Raw genomic sequence first — 19,424 nt, forward strand, 5'->3', positions numbered from 1 at the left:
TACTTCTCCAGCAACTGGTTGGGGTAGTACATCAAACTTTTTACTGGAAAAATATACAAATAACGATATTCCCTGAGACATCTTTTGCCCAAATCTGAAAAAGCCCTTGCCAGGACAAGGAGGGCACTTTCTGACCCCACAATCTGTCCTGTGGGCCTGGTCAAAGCATGGAAGCACAAGCACACCATTCCTTGCCCCCAAAGGAAAAGTAGGAATATTGGCAGATGTTAGTGTCTCCCAATGTTTTTCAGAGCTACAGATGAGTTATTTGAAAAGCTGAAGTAAGAAGAGAAACCCCCATTACTGTTTGCATTGGAAACAAAAAAATCCTAAATCCTACAACTAATATCAATCATTTTTTAATGAAACTCTTGACAGAGTTTCAGCCATTTGACCTAATACTTTTCACAGTCTGTCTTGGAGGCAACACATTTGAGGTAAACTCCATTATGTGTTCCATATATAAAGTACAGCCAGCAGTATGGAAACAGGTGGAAATCGCTCATATCAACATAAAATGGAATGGGGTGTAAAATGAAGTCACTTTAGTTTCATCAGGTGGAAAAAAGCTTAAAGAAGCAAAAGCTATGCTGTATTTTGCATGTTGAAGATGTTTATGTCTAATAGCATGACGTGCAAGGGGGAGAGTTGTGTTTAATCTGCTCTTCTGTAGTTTAAGGTCCTAATGTTTGAAATCTGAATTTTTGTGAAGGCCATCCACATTCAACTGCAAAGCCTAGCTAGGCCTGCACAGGCAGTTTAGGAAGGTGCTGAAGCTACTGCCAGGAGTGATTTCTGGATCATAACTCTCAGCTCTCTGCTTTCTCCTCAGTATTTTCTGTACAAATTTCCTCAGGATGTCGATTCAGTCATTATTAATGTGGTGTCTGATGCAGCGTACCCATGCTCGGTTGTCTCCGTCCAGGATATTGTGGTAAGTCTGAGCAGAGGAGGGTAAGGAGCTGCCTGATGGAGTTCTGGATCCTGTTGTGAGGAGTCTGTGCCCTACAGAGAGAAAAGCCCTATGAAGGACTTCACCCTAGTGGTGGTGGTGGTGGTGAAGGGAGCCCCTGAAAGAGGAACGAAAATTCTGTGGGAAGGAGGCAGAGATGCTGCTCATCTGGAGATTTTTGTTGCAAATAGGTGAACAAACTGTTCCTTTCCAGCCTGTCCATAGGGCATTTGTTATGTTCCCCTTGAGATGTTCCCTGCTACCTTGTGATGTAAATCTGTCTCTCCCTGGAGCAGCATTGGATGAGATGCTGGTGGCTGAGAGAGGAAACAGTGCTGTTCCCTTGAGTTTCCCCTGTCTCAAGGCAGCTTGGGGAACTTCTGATTTTCAGCAATAAGGTCTCCTTTCCAATTCAATTTTCTCTCTATGTTATTACTCATCCACTTTCCTGGGAAGGGGAGAATGGCTGTTGCTTGCAGCTGAGAAATAGCATGATATTTATCCTCCTTTCCCACATCCCTGAATGATGCAGGGACCTGCAGTGCAAGAGCAGCAAAATGGCAACAGAGGTACAAGATGCCGTGGGTGCTGGCTCTGAAGCCCTGGAAGTTGCTTTTAATACCTGGGGTGAAGAGAGAAGTGGATGGCATCAACTCTTGCTCACATCCCAATGTTTAAATGGTAGAAGGGCAGGAGGGGAGACTGTGATAGATGATTCAATCTTTCAGGTATTGAAAGTAGTGGGAAAGTAAAATGAGGGCAAGCACTTGGCATATAGCACACACTGTGAAGTGTGTGACACAACCAGTGTACAGCTGAGTGTTTGCACTATCCTGCGGGAATGGTGGAGTGATCAAGCTGGCTGAATCCTCATCTGGCATTAAATTGCAATCCACTTGTGAGAACACCAAGATCAGTGAGTGCAGGCCACAACTGATGTCTTCAGAGAAGTCTAACTTCTTAATGGATTCTAGTTGTTTTGTTCCCTTTTGATACCTCAGCTTGGGCCGCCTTCTGCTGTTCTGCTCTGTGTTCTCCAGCTGGCTTCCTTTGAAATTAGTTTGGATGCTGTCCCTGGTTTAACTCTTAATTGTGTCTGTTTTAGTGCCCAGTGTATGACCTGGACCATAATGTGGAGTTCAATGGTGTTTACCAGTCTATGACTAAGCAAGCAGCCATAACAGTGCAGGTGAGATGCTGATTTTTGTCCCAGTGTTTTTTGTAGGTTTTTTTGCAGTGGCTTTTTCTATGCATTCCTAGTTTTCTTTTGATGATCCTCCTATGGGTACCAGCCTTTGCTTTTATCAGGTCAGCCGACGTAAGTGGAAGAAGTGACATTACTTATTACTACAGAAAACTTGCTTACATTTGCTTAGGCAAATGTTTTGGGTGCTGAGGCTCTAGATCAGAGTAGCTGAAGCCAGGTGTCTTCTGTTTGAACCTTGACTCTTCTACCACTGAGTGGTAGTAGTAGGCCCTCTATAATAAGCAAAGCTGAGGTAGACGGTTTTCACTAAATAAGTAAAAAAATAAATGCATCAGTATTGGTTTGCTTGTACTGGGGTGCTGCTGTACTGCATACTGGTGTATGCAGCTTATTGTCAGCAGGGATGAGGGGAGCATCCCCAGAAGCCAGGCTCTGTCCAGAGTAGGCGGGTCTCTGTAAGGCTGGTGCCTGTATAGCAACTAAAACCTGACCTCTGGCCTTTTGGAGTGCCACTTGTGCTTTGCATTGGAGGGAGAGGCTTCATGTCTTGTGGATTCTGTCTTGTTCCATCCTCTTGTGCAGAGAAAGGACTTCCCAGGTGAGCAGTTCTTCGTTGTGTTCGTCATCAAGCCGGAGGATTATGCCTGTGGGGGTTCTGTGCCTTCTTCAATTCATGGTAAGTTGTTCTGGGAGGTGGATTTGGTGCTGCATCTGTGTGATGAAGTGGGTGTCCTTTGGGACCTTCCTGTGGGATGACAGGGGATGGTCATATAGCTCTGTCTTATCCAGGTAGCTGTGATTCCCACCCCCCACCCGCCCCAATTTCCTCATAAGGGTGTCTTTCTCTTATCCTAAAGCTGTCAGCAGAGCTGTACTGGCCAAGTTTGCTAAGCTGTGGTGAAACATAGCGAGTTTCTAGCATGACATCCTGCACGGAAGTGTTTTACTCACAGAGATTTGTCCGAAGGCAAAAATGGTGTCCCAGTATCTGTAATGAGAGCATCTGTCCTTTGGGGACTAAATGAATAGAAGAGATGCCTTTGCAATTCAGGCACCCAGATTTCAGCAATGTATGGAAGGCTGAAGCAGGGATTTCTAGTCTGAAAAATAGGTTGTGGATAGGGAGGAGGGGGGAAACATTTGGAAAAGTCTGTATATTGACAAGTCTGAGAGCAGTTTAAAGCAAAACCACACAAAGACTGCAATGAAAAGCCAGATCCTGTTGTTTTTGCAAGTTCAGAGAATAAAGATCAGAGCCAGAGGACATTAATGTTTGATTGTTTTTATATTTGCTGTACACTTTGCCTCTCACAGGGAATGCCAACCGTACCTGGAACCTGCAGCGGACAAAGAACCTTCAAGTGACGATTGTGCCCTCTATTAAAAGTCAGTGTCTTTGGGCAGAGCAATGCAACTTTATAGGGGAACTTGGCACTTCTTAATAGAAGGGTATGACTGGGCCAGCAGCCTCTGATGGAATGGTGCTGAAAGCACCAGCAATTGGAGCCCTGGTCCTTTCCAGGAAGTGCTGTGTGGCACAGGGTGATCTCATGGGCACATCAGCTAGCACTGGGGGTGGAGAAATGGAGGGAGATCTGGCAACAGTTCTGGTAACTTCTTTTGAAGAAAGGAGATGGGTTTTGAAGGCTGTTTGGGACTGGGCATTTTCACCAGGTAGTATTGGGAAGAGCAGGACATGAGTGGTGGCCCTGGGAGGTGCTGTCCTGGCTGTGACTGATGTCTTCTTTTTCCTCAGAGTCCGTTTATGTCCAGGCCATGTTCTTCAGCTTCCTGGGTTTCCTCTCCTTTTACCTGGGCTCAGTGATTGTTGCTTTTGTGCACTACGTTAGGTGAGTTGAGGAGCTATACAAGAATAGCCTCTTAGGGATACCTCACCCTGCAGTACATTTGGGGTGACAAGCATCTGAACAGAGCAGCAAAAGAAGTCCGTGACTACCCAGTGGGCTCCTACTGACCATCAGCCAGAAAATTTTTCTTCCTCTGCTCTGGGGACCAATGCAATGATGAAAACCTAAGGGTCTGCCCTTCAGATCTTGTAGTGCCTCAACCCTAGGTTTCCTTATATGAGGACACTGGGGCACAGATGGGAATTGTGATGGCGGCCAGTCTGGGATATGGAATGCCAGAGCATTGAGGAACCAAGGTACTTTCTTGCTGGACTGATTACTGCAATAAGTGGCAGTGACACATATGGGGCCTTGGAGTCCCAAGAGTGCTGGTTTCCTTCCTTACCTGCCTAACCTGCCCCAGACTTTGGTGTCTGGGCTTGTGTTGAGAAGAGTATCTGCATAAGGTGGTGGAGATGGTGGAGTTTGTTGGGATCATTCACTGCTGGCTGCATAAACAGTGAAAATCATTGAGCAAATCCTTTGTCCAGACATGTGGAGGCTTGAGAAGAGGGAGGCCCCTTCAATACTCCTTCCTGCCCCTCTGGACAAAGGTTGGCATGGGAAGAAACATATAAAGCTCTCATCAAGTAGCAGGTTGGTTTTGCGGGAACAGTGCTTGTCAGCCACCTCTTCAGACCCCAGTGTGGGAAAGAGTTCTCAGCCCCTTGAGAACAGGGAATCATCAAGACTCAGTGCTCTGAAACAAATGAATTTCAAGATGGGGACATGGCTTAACTTCAAGACACATCAATCAAACAACATTTCATTGGAACAATTCAGTGAAATTACTTAAGTGTGTGCAAGTGTGCGATCTTCTTTGCTGTTATTTTTTCTTTGTTGTGGGAATATGTCGTTGTTGGTTTTTTCACCATCTCCTGCTTGACATCTGCATTGAAGGAGGTGATATGGGCTTCTTAAGCATCGTGCTGATGAGCACCTCTAGCTCCTGCTGCCCTTTCAGTAGATTCTTATGTGCTTGGTTCTCTAAGTGGTGAAGCTGGGTTTGGGAAGGGGGTGTGAGGGTCTCTCCCAACATGGTGAGCAGTGTAGGATGGGATAGGCATGTAACCGGTTGTCCTGCCTCTGCTGGGTAGGTGAAGGCATAGAAAAGCCCTCTGTTGCTTTGGAAGTCAGAGTGGTGGACAGCAGTTAGTCATGGCTAAGCTGTGTTTCGTGCAAACAGTATTTTTCTTCTTTTGTTGTTATGTGTGTTTCTTTTGTGCTTATTTTTGTTGGGTTTATTTGTTTTTTAGAGCTTGCACCATGTTTACCTATTGGTGTCCTAGATAATCCTGCCATGGCTGGCAGGTGATGGGGTTTGTTGGGTCTCTCATGAGTGCTGTCTGTTCCTTTTCAGGGTTCAAAGGAAGGCTTCTGCTGGGAGATTGAGTCCCGAGCATGGTAAGGTTTCTTTTCTGTTTTGTGACAACTTTAAGCAACTTTAAGTGAACAGCAGAGGTCCTAGGCCAGGCAAGGGACAGGCTGTCAGTCAAGTACCTTCAGTCCCTTCGAGCCATCTTTCATGTACATATACCACAGTCTCTGGTGCTGATGAAAGATGTTAGAGCTTCCTCACTGCCATCATAAGAGAGGGCATTTGAAGCCAGCTCCCCTGAACTTAGTCCTGACCCCTGCCCTGAGGAGCTGGCTTTTAAAGGGGTGGAGGAAGGTCAAGCCTTGCTGAGACCTAGTTACAGGCTAATGTTCCTGATGTCATGTCTGTTGATTTTAAAGCAAGGCACTTCGGGTATATCTTATGCTTTAAGAGCTCCTCTGCATGAGGTATTTTAATACTCTCCTTAAGCATGAGGTATTTAAATTTTTTTAACTGGAAGTTGCAGACAACCAGGTGAATGAATGACTAATAGTTAGGTAGTGGTGTTTGTGATATTTACTTTGGCATTGGATTCAATTTACTTTATGCTGCACCCACATCTCAACATATTACAGCTTTCTGCCTTTTAAAAACATAGCTGCATCTGAGAAGCTACCAGCGAGAGATGGAAATTTTTGTCATGTGGATGGGGAGCACTGGGAGTTTCTGTTTTCTGGTGAAGTGTGGGAGTCTGGCCTTTTCATTTTGATTAAATATTTAGTGCCTGCAAAGTAGTTCAAAGCACTGGTGATGAGGTCATTTGTACCTCTCTCCTGGAGGAAGGGAGGATGTTGTTTTGGCACTATTAAAAGGTTCTTGATGTGTTCCCTTTTTTCATGCCCAGCTTTTTCAGTCTCTCTGGTCTGTACATATCATCAGATAAGCATACTAGTATAATTGAGCTGTGCTTAAAGGATCAGCAGTGGAACTTCACTCTGACCTGGCATTACTTGGATTAATATTTCTGCTGAGGACCTGGGGGCATTTGGATTCTCAGGAGTGGCTTCTTGCTTCTTCAGCCACTAAGATCTACATATGCATCCCTGTGCTTGGAATATGTGTGAAAGATTTTCTTCAGCACATGAACAGGAGACTGTAAAAATGTCCTTAAATATATTCTTATTTTAAATCATTTGGAATAGATCCTTTTGTAAAACAAGAGCAAGTCTTAGGGCACTGGAGAAATGGGAAGGGCCTGTGTACTGGGGAGTTGGGGGAAGCTGAAGAGACCTGGCTGAGGCTGTGGAAGAACTCCAGGGTGGTGACAAAGGATCACTGGCTAAGACAAGGAGGCACAGTCTCAGCCAGGTGAGACCAGAAGTCCTAGGGAGTGCTACTGGTGCTGCAGCTGAGGTTTAATAGGCTGCAGGCAGCTTAGAAGCTGCTTTCTGAGATGCCCTGGTGAGAGGTGGAAGTTAAATTCTGGTGCTTGGGAAGTTCCCAAAGAAGTTGCAGGGCACAGATGCTGTTCTTAGTATGGACCTGGAAGGCAGAGAACTGGGTTGGTGAGTGGGGAGGATTGCTGAACAGCATCTCTGTGAAGGGAAAGAGGAGCACAGTTCCTGCACAGATTTCCTCCCAGAGGCATCTGCTGCTTCTGTGAGCTGTCCTTTCCCTCGTAATCCATGCCACCCTCACGTGTCTGGCACTGCATGTTATTGCTGTGTCCGTTCCTCTGGGGAGGAACCATGTACTGTGTCCTACCCATATACTGTTTCTTTCTCTATTGTGTTTATTCAGGGTGTGTCTGACTGATGCCTATAAAATGGTAATTAGCATCTTCCCTGTCTTCCAAGTCACTCAGGACATGCTGGCTTTTTCTGTTTTTCTTTCTCCTCTTCCCACCCACTGGAATTTCTCTTCCTCCAAAGTAACCCTGGGTCTTACCTTCATCACTCCTCATTCCTTTCCCCTTCCCCACCAAGAAACTGTGGATGGAAGTGCTGAGCAATCTGTCTCTGCCCTTTGTCCTTGAATATCCTGCAATTCCATGTGCCCCTTTGCTCTTGTCATCCATCATATGTCTGGCTTCTGCGGTTCACTTTTTTTTTAATCCTGTGGCACACTTTCCCTTCCACATCATCACTGTCTGGTGGAGGCAATAGCTGGAAGAACCACGCCTGGTACATTTACTTTGCTGACTCACTCACACACTGGGAAGTGGGACTGAAATTAGTGGGTGAGTTGGATCCAAAGTGGCTGTTAGAGACAGGGCAGAATGCCTTTGCTCCCTGGCTTCCCTGCTTTGTCCAGATTTAAATCTTTCTTTGGTTACTTGAGAGAGAAAGTTTGACAGCTCATTTTGAGACAATAAAGCCTGGTCCAAAATTAGGAGAGAGCATCCCTGTGGGACAGGGCTGACAGGACTAGGATTTGTGCATGTGCCTTGGCACGAACATGGGGAAATGCTTCTTCCCAGTGATCTGGATTTCCAAGTGATTTTAAAGCAACAGGAAAAACTGCCATGAGAGAGGGAGTTTGCATGGGAGCTGATGAGTAGAAGCTGGATCTTGTTCCTGCAGTTGACTTACAACATCTTGCTAAGCTCAGCTCAGGGCTCAAGGGGTGGGCTAAGGTGTGCCAGCACTTTCCCTCTGGTGCTCATTCCATGCCATGTTGTTTACTTCTGATGCTCCTCTGAGCTGTTCCTTTGCCGTGTTAGAGGGATAGGGCAGGAGGGTAGAGGAGCTGAAATTGAGACCAAGTATTAGCCCACAGCGCAACAAGCAGAGTGAACATGCCAAAGGAGAGCAGTCACTGGGACTTGAAACATCAGATGTCATTGCTGTAAGGGTGCTTCTTTGATTTGGGCTCGGGCAGGGACAAGTTTTAGGTCCCTTTACATGTGTGGCTAATGGAAGTGGTATAAAAACCTATGCAAGGTGTTACAGAAGTGCCCAGAATTTCCAGCTGGAAAGAGGAGTCTGCCTCTGCTGTCTGAGACAGATCAAGTACTGGGAAGCCAGAGATGCAGCTTGAGAAGCCAGGCCATTTCCAGGCTGCAGTAAGGTTGCTTGGCTCTAAGTACTGTGCCACGTTCATCGCTTTGCTGCTGACTGACCACATGATGTTGTTGCAAGGGTGAAGTTTTAAAGTAACTGAACCTGTCTCATTGTTTGCCACCACTGGAAGACATGGTCCTGCTCCTGCTGCTCTTTCTTCTCTCTGTTTTGGTGGAGATGGGTGTCTCATCTCTCAGTGAAGGGATTCAGCGGGCTCTGTTTCCTGCCATGTTTGTCTGCTGCCAGTTCAGCTGCTGAGCTCCACGATGGGAGGCAAAAAAAGAGGGAATGTGGAGGCAGGAGGGTACAGTCCCAGTGTAACCTGACTGTGAGGTACAGTCCTCATTGCTTCAGATCTGTGGGCAGGAGGCGGGGACTCCCCAGCCCTCGAAATCTTCTGCTCTTATCATCAGCACAAAATTATGGCCACTTTTTGCGTGGAGTATCTTTTGCCTTCTCCTTGCTTGGTTAAAACTATGTAGCAGCTGCCTTTGCTAAAGTCTATGACTCTTCCAGGGGTGTCTGGAGGTAGCAATATTTGGAGAGGTCAGTTGCATGAAGATGGGAAGGAAAAGAATTAGAATTCAGAAGAGTGTTCAGAACATCATGAGACTTGTTCTAAAATTTACTAAGTCCTGCAGCCCTAGTGTGTTCCCTGCACGGTGCTGGAGAGGGGCTCATGCTGCCAGTCTCACTGGCAGCCTTTCTGAGGAGGCTGAAGGGAATGGGTTTGCTTCACACTGCAAAACAAGGGTTTTCCTTTTGCACAGTATGCTCTAGAGACTGCCATCTGTTTAGAGAAATTTTGCTTTTCCCAAGCCCCTCCAGCTCTTCCAGCTGTTTGTATTTACCGCAGAGATGTGTTTTGAAGCACTGACATGAAGCTAATAGTCCCTCTTGGGTCCGTTTGCATTGCAGGATCTGGGATTATGACTTCTTCACACCCCATCTCAGCCAGCACTCCTGAGGGAAGCAGCTATGGTGCTATTGGTACAGTATATTCCAGAACTGGGGACATGGGGAAGGTTCTGCCTGGGGGAGGAGAAGGCACTTTTAAGGTGGTTTAAAGTCAGAAAGGAATAAAGCTGCAAGCTACTTTGGGAGCATCTTGGAAGTACTTGAAACAAAATGATTGCAGTTTGGGAGGTTTAGATTACACTTCAGGGAAAAGCATCTACATGATAAAGGTGGCAAATCTGTGATAGAGGTGCCCAGAGAGACTGCCACAGTCACCTGAGAAGTGTTGGTGACAATGCTGCTTCAGACAGCACATTTACTAGGGACTGACAAAGGTCCCTTCCAAGCAAGCTTCTAGAAGCCTGCTATTAGCTCATCAAGCCTGCCTTTAGACCAAAGCATGCCTTTCCCTGGAAGGCTGAACGGCTGTGTACTGCAGTGCGAAACAGGATTGAAGCTTCTTGCACTCCAGAGGTTTCATTAGGGAAGAAATAATGTCATGCTGTCAAGAGGTGAACCATGCCCTGGCGGCAGAGGAGGAAGAAAGTTCCCAAGGGTCCCGCTAATCTGAGATTATGGGAAATTACTTCCTTTGCCAGAGTATTTCTAAGTCTCCTCCTTACAGCAGTTTTCCCTCCTGTGAGGGTGTTGGCATTGAATAGCTTAGTGGGCTTTGGGACAATCCTTGAATTTGACAGCTTGTGGACCCAGATTGCAGGGTGAGGCTGTGCAGGTACAGGGCAGTGTGAGGCAGCTGCTCAAATGAGAGTAGAGCAGCTCTGTGTAATTTTTGGTCCCTGTTCAGGATGCATTTGCTCACTGTTGTGTAATAACAACCCTGGCTCTCCAAATACCATCCAGTTGTTGGACTGTGAAGGTGTGGTATCTCTCAATGTCTGACAAAGAAACATGGAACTGTTTTTTCGTGAGATTTGGGAAAAATTCAGGAAGATATAAGTCCTGGAGTAGAGTTGAGGGCTTCAGCACCACCCTACCCCCCCCTTCCCCAATTACCAAGGAAATGCTTTAAAAGCATTTGGGAAATCAGGAAGAAACTTGTGTTCTGTCCGTGCCAGCATGGGCAAGGGGCTGGGAGCTTGGCCAGCCTGTGAGAAGTGCAGGCAGATCCTGCTGACCTGCAGGTGACTGATACTGTGAATGCAATGGGAGCAAAGTTGGTGCTCTGCTTGCTTTGAAAAATCAACTTACTTCTTCTTTGGCTTTTGTTCTACAATATTTTTAGAAAAGTGTATATATATAAATCTTACATAAAATCTGAAGGTTGACTAGGTCAGTGTGGTTTTGACCCCTAACAGTCTGCTGCTTTCACTAGAGCTTTTTGGCTTGTCTCAGAATTCCAGATTTCAGAACCCAGAGGGGGAGATGTTGGTTATTGAAAGTGCTCTTAGATTATAATTTGATACTTTTAGAAAGGTTTGGAATCATGGAAAAACTTGTTCTTTGAAATGGCTGTATCAAATTGAGTGCAGCTGGTTCTGGGACAGCTTTATTCTTGCTGTGCATAGAGGGATTCAGCCTTTACCCTGCCTGTTTCCTTCTCCCCACTCTGGTCCAGATGAGTCAAGCTCCAGTGGTGGACGTCAGATGTCCTCCCCTGAGCACAGGCCACCAGCTGGTTCTGACACAGACAGCTCTGTGGAGGAGGAGAGTGACTTCGACACCATGCCAGAAATTGAAAGTGATAAGAACATCATCCGCACCAAGGTATGGCTGGTACTGCAGCTGTGGCCCTGGTACTGGGCCATGGGCATATCCAAGCAAGGACCAGCACTAGTCACCAGGATTTTGAAGTTTCCTTTTCCCTGTTAGGTGGATTTAATCTCCTCAAGCTGAATGTGCTTCTTAGTGTTTTTTCAGTCACTGGAAGTTTTCCTGCAGTACTAAGTGTTCTGCTGAAATGAGTGATTTAATATGGAAAATCAGAATGTATTGGGGACTATTGAGAAAGGAGGAAGAATCCCAGAGAGTGTCCCAGAAAGTCCAAGGAGATATGACAGATAGTGAGAAAATAATCTGCAATAGTAGGTAGTTAATCTGGTACAAGTAGTGTGACTACAGTGGATGTACAGAGGGGCTTTAAGCTAGCAGCTCTCAAGCTGTCTCCTTTTGTCATTCTGCACTGTTTTGTGTGTTTGGAGCCATTCCTGGAGGTCAGAGGATTTTGCAGAACTCAACTCCATAGAATCAAGGGACACAACAATCTCACTGCATGAAACCAGTCCAAATAGCACCAAGCTGTACGTTGTCCAAATAATGTCAGGATCTTCTACTGGCTTCTGTAATCTTCATTAGTTTTCTTCTGTTTTCTTCCCTCTTTCCCCATCCACTAATGTTTTAGGTGTTCCTCTATCTATCAGACTTGTCTAGGAAGGACCGAAGGATTGTCAGCAAAAAGTACAAAATCTATTTCTGGTAAGGAGAAGGCAAACTGGTAAGACACAAGCTCTGGAAACTGTCTCTGGTTGTGGATTTTGTCCACATGCCCTTTTTAACTACACTTTGGACGTGGGGATATTCTTTGAACCATCCTGTTACATTTTCTCACCCTGTTCCAACCAGTAACTGCAAATCCCACATACCTCAAATAATGATATTTGTGGACCAGTGCACACATGATCCTGGCACTGGATTCTGGTTTGCATCATTGCTTTTAAGTGTGGTAACAACTGGTGTGCTGGAACACAGTGGGGAAGGGGAGAAACTGGCACTCAAACACAGGAGCTTGTGGTCAACATCCTGGCTTTTCTTGTGCTCTTAATATTTGCCTCGTTTGCACTAGCACATGTGCTCTTCAGCTTCAGGGGAGCATAAAGAGATCCTAACCCCAGAGAGCAGGATCTGCGCCCTTGGGCACTGAGGTGTACACATTCCTCCACAAGCACCGTGGGCCCCTGTCCCAGGTATGCACTTGTTGTTTTGGTGTGTGTAACTGCTGCTCCTCTCTCCTCTCTGCAGGAACATCATCACCATTGCAGTGTTTTATGCCCTGCCAGTCATCCAGCTTGTCATCACTTACCAGACGGTGCGTTTGACTCTGTGGCTGTCCCCTCTTGCCTTTAAATTTGCTCTGTGGTTGTGCTGTGTAAAGATGACAGTTGCAGTGAAACTGGGATCACCCTGGAATTCTGCTCTGTCTGAGTGATGGTTTACCTTAGCTGCTCTCTCTGTACTGTGTGTTACTGCATGCTTGGCTTGCTCAGCTTGCAATTCTGCTATTTCTGCTGGGGAAGTGGGAGTGCACCTGTTTTCCTGCTCAACTGATGTCTCATTTGGGTCCCGTTTCATTTTAGAGACAGGAAGAATCTGCTGTTATCTGTAAAAGACAACTGAAAGCAAGTAGGGTTTGCTGTGATACAAGTGATCTCTCCTCCCTTCTCCCCACCCTTGCTATCCTGCTGTTAATCAGATGTCTGCAAGAGAATCTATTAGTGGTGGGGTTGAGAGCACACAATGTTACCTTTGAAGACTGTTGTCAGGTTTGTGGCCTTTGCCATCACCTTGTCCCACCCTAAAAGCTTTACTAGCAGATGTCAATACTCCCCTATGCCAGTGCTAGAGCTAGGCTGTGTCCTGGTATACCTTGTGTACATGCAGCGTTTGCATGAAGGAAACCCCCAAGAGAAGGGAGGATTTGCTAATATTGGTTTTCCCACCTCCTCTCTGTCCAGGTAGTAAATGTGACTGGCAATCAGGATATCTGCTACTACAACTTTCTGTGTGCTCATCCCCTTGGGGTGCTGAGGTGAGTGAGCCCTGTGGTCACTGCATTATTGTCTCATGCTTCTTGAGTGTTTGTGCTGTGCCCACGTCAGGATTTTATCCTTGTCAGGCTCATAGTAACTGTGTTGATAGGACCACTGGGAGTTTAGGACTTTGAGCTTTCTGTTTTTCTCAGCAGTGGCACTCTACTGCTGTGAGACACGTGCACCCAGGAACATATGGCACCTGGGTGCCCCTAGCAAATCTATGACACAGCAGTGAGGTGCTCCCGTGCTCTATTGGATGCTCTCACTTGTATCCAAGGAGCAGTAGCTCTGCAAAGAAGTTCAGATCAGTCCTTTCAGTGCAGCATTTCTCTAAATTAATGTGAGAGTGCAAAGAAAGCCCAGAGTTGGGCATCTCTCAGAGGAAGTGCTAAATTCACTGGGGTAAGTGAGCTACTCGACCTACAATTGACGTCCAGAGAGTCAAACTGGCAGTTTGGCAGCTGCTGAGGTGGAGGATGGTGGGGGGGAGCAAAATGGATTCAGCTTATCATGGCCCAGGATTCTGCTTTCTGCTGCTGTGCTGCCTTTGTCTTAAACCTTCTTCTTTCCTGCAGTGCCTTCAACAACATCCTCAGCAATGTGGGCCACATGATGCTGGGCTTTCTCTTCCTCCTCATTGTGTTGCGCAGGGACATTCTCCACCGTCGGGCCATGGAGATGAAAGATATCTATACCCTGGTAGGAAGCATGATTGCGTGGGGCTGAGTGGAGGGAGGGAAGACAGGATGAACTCAAAAAACAGAGTGATACACAATGTGTTTCCATTTGCCTTCCTTGCTGGAGAATTGAATCCTCCTCTTTTTAGCTCCTATGCAAAATGGTGTAGGTGAGATGCTTATGTTCTTGCACACCCCAGTATTTTGCTACGTATAGTATGTCCACACTGCTGTGGTGATCCAGCCTGGGCTTACGAAGACAAGGAGGTTAATAGAGGAACAACTCCAATGGCTGTGGCTTGTCCACTAGTGCTCACTGTGGAGGAACTGGGGCGGTAGGAGTGTCTTAGGATGCTTTAGTTGTAGTGAAGTAGTTGATTTGTCTTATACAATTAAGAGTTATTTCCTGGCACTCTTGTTAGCAAGAGGGGATAGAGATGCCTATGAGAACTCAGAGGAATTTGGTTGCCTCTACTCTGAAGCAGAGCTGCTTGTAGCCAGAGCTTCTGCAGACTCTTCTGGAAGAGGAAGGAGAAATCTGCAGCCTTGTGGGCAGTGGTGCTGGTGGTTCTGGAGACAAACAGCTCTGTTTTCATTGTCTTGGTAGCAAGTAATGGCCTTAGCAGTTGTAAGGGTCTGCTGCTTGTGGTTTTCAGATGATACCTTGGCCAAATTGTGATGGAAGTGCCCTCTGATGGGCTCTGCTCCTCAGGTGCTTCTAACCCTACTGACCGCAAGAACAATTCTGGGTCCCCAGTCTTCTCTCAGTTTTGGGCAGGATGTAGTATGGCATGAGGTACAGGACAGAGATTTTCAGTCTCACGATGTTGGTACCAAGACACTGAGGTCTTCAGACCAGAAGTTTCAGCATGATTAGCTTGAGTTTGCTGCCTGTGGATTCACTGTCTGTGCCATGTGGCTAAATCCAGAGCCTGTGGTTGTGCACAGCACACTGTGCTGCACTGCAGACTAAAGGACATGCGTAGGAGTCAGGAGGGATGAAGTGATGGAGAGTGGAAGCTCACCTGTCATCAGGACAGTGAGGGTACTTACTCTGCAGATCTGTTCTCTTCCAGGACTATGGGATCCCAAAGCATTTTGGTCTTTTTTATGCTATGGGCATCGCTCTGATGATGGAAGGGGTGCTCAGTGCCTGTTATCACGTCTGCCCTAATTACTCCAATTTCCAGTTTGGTAAGCTGAGTTTCCTTTCTCCTTTTGAGCTGGAGCTAGGAATTGCTGTGCTTTGTCTCCTGCTGAGTTACTGACATTTCCCATCCTCTACCCTTGCAAACCTCCCTGGAGACTGCCTGTTTCAAAGCTCAGTCAGGAGGCAGTGAGGCTTTGGATTCTGGGGACTAACACACGTCAGCCTCCTCTCCAGTCCTTAGGACTCTGGTAGTGCAGTGCTGGCAGGAGCTCACATTGCTTTTGCAGCTCAGTGCTTGAAGGTAATAAGTGCGCAGCCTGAGGAGCAAAGTGTTCAAGCCTAGGAAGCCTCTGTGACATCTCAGTGGAAATTTTGCTCTGTGGGCTCCTTCCTGGGGAAAAGGAGACTCAGGCAGAATCTTGTCTATGAGTGTGAATACCTGATGAGAGGGAACAAAAATGAATGAGCCAGGCTCTTTTCAGTGGTTCCCTAGTGACATAACAAGAGGCAATGGGCACAAATTAAACCACAGGAAACTCCATCTGAACACAGGAATTTTTATTTTTTTTCTTCCTTTGAGGGTGATCACAGACTGAACAGATTGCCTAGAGAGGTTGGGAATTCTTCTGTGGAGATATTCGAAGCCTGACTGGACATGGTCCTTGACAACCCTCTCAAAGCTGACTTTGCTTGAGCAGGGGTTGTTGGACTAGATGACCTCCAGAGGTTACTTCCAGCCTGTACCATTCTGTGATTGCCTGCCTGTTTCTGTGCTGCACTGTGGGCACTTATTTTCTGATCCCCTTTAGTTTTTGTTGGCCCAGAGCATGGTACATGTGCTGCAAGATGGCAGAGCATGAAGTGCTGTACAATGTAGTGCAGGATCAGGGATTTGTGCCTGCCAGGCTTGGGTTTGGCCCTGCTGCTGCACTACTTTGTATGCACTCAGAGGAGCTTTCTCAGCCCACTGGCAGTACCTGTTTTCACTGTTTGTTGTGATCCCTCCACAGACACCTCCTTCATGTACATGATCGCAGGACTGTGCATGCTCAAGCTCTACCAGACCCGCCACCCAGACATCAATGCCAGTGCCTACTCTGCCTATGCCTCGTTTGCTGTGGTGATCTGTCTGGCTGTCCTTGGAGTGGTATGGCTCCCTCTTACCTGCTTCTCTGGGAAGGAGATGATGTGGCTGGGAACATAAAGCTTAAGTGGGGAAAGCAGCAGAGTAGGGTAAGAGTGTGTTAAGCAGCTGTCAGCATTTGAATTCTCAGTTCTCTTGGGTTTTCCTCCTCTCTTCCCCTGGGCTTTCAGAGGGGGAAGAGCAGAGCAGTTTCCTCTAGGTAGGGTCTTTTTGGGCTTTCCCTACCACATACCATCCTTCTCAAGAGAAGGAATTCACACATCCAGGTGTATGTCCCAGCATGCAGATGGTCTTCCTGTGTGGTGACTTACATTGTTGAGGACCGGGGTGAGGCTGGATGAGCTTCCAGGACAAGTATCTGATACCTAACTGCTTGTGCCTATTTCTCCCCTTCAGAAAACTCCATGTTGTTGGACACAGGTCCTGCAGTTGGCCTTGCAATCTTTGGAGAGGTGGGGGGCTAGGATAATGTCTGAGGAGCTCCCACGTAAATGTGTGGAGTACCTGCCTATGGAAGGGCACTGTAGCAAAAAGAATCAACCAGAGTCGCTGGACTGGTACAGGGCTTTGCCCGTTAGCTCACAGCATTGCAGATAGGTGAGCCCAGCTCAATGAGTCCCCATCCTGTCCTTTACTTTGGAGGTCTCTGCTTCCCTTCTTTTGAAGGACTCATTTTTGTTCATCAGTAACCAGGCAAAATCCATTGAATTCTTGCTCTGAACTAGCAGCTGGGTCCCACTGGGCTGTCAGCCCCTCACTACCACACATAATGTGGAATACCAATTGATACTGCAAAGGTCTCTGGGTAAGAGACTCTGGGATAAGGCGTGCAGGAGCAGCTGGTGAACTTGGGACTTCCCAAGAATCTCTTGATAGGTGTGGTAGATCTTGACAGCCAGGTTCAAAACACTGGGGCCTTATTATGGATTGCTGTATCTTTTCTTGAGGGATGCTTTGAAGCATATAAGCTACATCTCCCTTGTTTGGTTCATGTAGAGGTGGCTTTTCTGCTTGCTTTTTGGTGTCGGGGCTTTTTTTGTTGGTTTTTTTTTTTTTTCCCCCACACACATAAAGGGGAAAGTTCATGCAAGTGCTTTGCCCCAGGGAAGGGGAGTGCTCACAGCCAGATAGATCGGAGTTTCTGGACTCCTTAATGTATAACTGAAAGCTTAAGGTTTTAATATAGCTTTAACATGCACTTGTAGGTCCCTTCCAGTCCTTAAATAAAATGAAAGTGTACAGTAGAAGCAATTGCCTACAGAGCGGTTTTGTCCTTTTTGTTCTACAGTACGCTTATTAAAGTAATAGTTGGTTCCCTTACTGCCTTTGTGAAAATACAGCTCCTGGCCAGAGAGCTGCTGCCCAGCTCAGCAGAGAGAGCTCACCTGGCCTGGGTGTCCCTGCATTTCTGCTCCCTGGGCCAGCCGCAGCCCTTCCAAGCTGCTGCTTTTATCTGAAGGAGCATTCAGACAGAATGGTCTCTCCAGAATGCTGAGCTCCTCTTGCCTCTCTGGACTTTGTTTTGAATTCATAGATATGTTTTCAAGTGGGAAGGTTTAGGGGGTTCTTTTCCGTATTCAGTGAGGTTATCTAATGACCCATGGTGATATAGGACGGGAAAGGATTGTCCTGCTGCACAGGGCTCAGTTTGCTTTTAACGTGTCTTTGCTTTCAGGTTTTTGGGAAAAATGACATGTGGTTTTGGGTTGTTTTCTCAATAATCCATGTTTTGGCCTCGTTGGCTCTCAGCACCCAGATCTACTACATGGGCCGCTTCAAGATGGGTAAGTGCTGTGACTGATCCATCTTCTCCTGGGTGTGCAGGTGCCTCCTGTCATCACCTGCGTGTCACCTGTGCAACGTGTCTGTCAGCACAATCCTGTGGCCTGTGTTCTGGGTTACCCTGTCCTCTCATCCATCTGATGTCCTTCCTGGCCTCTGAAATCCTTGTGCTACTGCTTCCCAGACCAGTGGGTCTGTGGAGGCAGGAGAGCTGGGCTTTGAGGGAGCCTGTCCTTCAGCTATAGCTCTCCCTAGTGCACGCTCCCTAGTGCTGTGCTCAGAGCAGAGAGCTACACACTCTGTCACAGGGTGAGGGGGAGGGGGTCTGATGGGGAAACTGTGTCTTGTGCTCTGCTCACAAACATATTTCTCCTTCTTCTTCTGTCTGCCTCAGATGGCCCTGACTCAGGTAACTGTCTGCAGCTCTCCTTTATCTCTGCTGAGTTGTGCAGTGGTGTGGCAGCCAGGGGTTGCATGGATGTGTGTGGGGAGGCAGGCTCATGTGCCACCTGGGGTCAGCTCTCCAGAAGTGAAACCACTTTGCCAGCAGCACTGCCAGTCCTGCTCCTTGGCAGGAAAGGGGTGATACAGCACAGGAGAGCTCTGATCTTGGCGCAGGAGTGTTTTCAAGCTCTGCATTTATAGCTAAAGAAGGGCATGTGTGTGCATGTATGTCCATCCATCCCCACTGCCACTGATGGCTCTGCAGGGAAGCTTCTGCAATGATTTTGAGAGCCAGAGTGTCTTGAGTGCACTGTGCCCCTTTAGGACCCTCTGAGGGCTGTGGGATCTGTTTCTGCTGTTTTCCTGCTCTGGCAGCTTGTTCCATGGATGGTGTTTTTCCTGTTCCTGCACACACACATCTTTTTTCCAGAGATGGGGTTGCAAAGTCAGCCTGTTTACATGTACAGACAGGGCCTGTTTGAATTCTGTGTAGTGCTAGTGTTGAGAGGATTTTTGTTTTGATTTTTTTTTAACCTGTTGTTCTGCCAAATGCCATCCACATCCTGTGATGGCTGTTCTGCTCAGCACAGACTGCTCCCAAAGGGCAAGAAATGCATCTGCTGACACCTTGGATTCTCTGTCAGCTGGTGGGTGTCTGTGTCTTTCCCCATTTTGGAGCTCACTCTGCTGGCTGTTCTGGCTTTTTATCCTCTTCTTTGACAGACCTGGGCATATTTCGACGAGCAGTGATGGTGCTATACACAGACTGTATCCAGCAGTGCAGTCGACCAATGTACATGGTAGGTGACTTCTTATCTAAGCAATTGCTCACCCTTCAGGCAATGTGCAGAGGAAAGAGTCTGGTCTATTTGAAAAAACGATGTTCCCTGCTTCCCTTGTTCTCCCTTCCTCAGAATGGTGGGGTAAGTGTAGATCTCTGCTAGAGTGGTTTACCCCCAACCTCCAGACTTCCCCGATCTCAAACTTGGTGAATAAAACATCAAAGCAAAGGTGATACAAGCATGACAGGATTTGCCTTTGCACTTGCTCTCTGGGG

The 19,424-nt window shown here is 47.0% G+C and overlaps 1 protein-coding gene across 3 annotated transcripts in view; it reads left to right on the forward strand.

Moving 5' to 3' along the window:
• SIDT1 (SID1 transmembrane family member 1) overlaps positions 1-19,424 on the forward strand; it is a 40,026-nt gene that overhangs the window by 15,673 nt on the left and 4,929 nt on the right. For 2 of the 3 annotated variants that reach the window (XM_027681285.1, XM_027681286.1), the window contains exons 5-21: positions 833-934; positions 2,058-2,141; positions 2,742-2,835; positions 3,474-3,545; positions 3,916-4,009; positions 5,427-5,470; positions 9,365-9,436; positions 10,980-11,128; positions 11,763-11,836; positions 12,380-12,446; positions 13,093-13,166; positions 13,746-13,869; positions 14,924-15,041; positions 16,008-16,144; positions 17,817-17,925; positions 18,318-18,332; positions 19,091-19,167. In XM_027681285.1, the coding sequence (XP_027537086.1) occupies positions 833-934; positions 2,058-2,141; positions 2,742-2,835; positions 3,474-3,545; positions 3,916-4,009; positions 5,427-5,470; positions 9,365-9,436; positions 10,980-11,128; positions 11,763-11,836; positions 12,380-12,446; positions 13,093-13,166; positions 13,746-13,869; positions 14,924-15,041; positions 16,008-16,144; positions 17,817-17,925; positions 18,318-18,332; positions 19,091-19,167 (1,506 nt within the window). The remainder of the gene's footprint in view (positions 1-832; positions 935-2,057; positions 2,142-2,741; positions 2,836-3,473; positions 3,546-3,915; positions 4,010-5,426; positions 5,471-9,364; positions 9,437-10,979; positions 11,129-11,762; positions 11,837-12,379; positions 12,447-13,092; positions 13,167-13,745; positions 13,870-14,923; positions 15,042-16,007; positions 16,145-17,816; positions 17,926-18,317; positions 18,333-19,090; positions 19,168-19,424) is intronic. The other variant, XM_027681287.1, reaches the window with a different exon arrangement.

Source organism: Neopelma chrysocephalum, unplaced genomic scaffold (assembly GCF_003984885.1).
Source record: "Neopelma chrysocephalum unplaced genomic scaffold, ASM398488v2 Primary Assembly neopelma1_60, whole genome shotgun sequence".
Classification (NCBI taxonomy): Eukaryota; Metazoa; Chordata; class Aves; order Passeriformes; family Pipridae; genus Neopelma; species Neopelma chrysocephalum.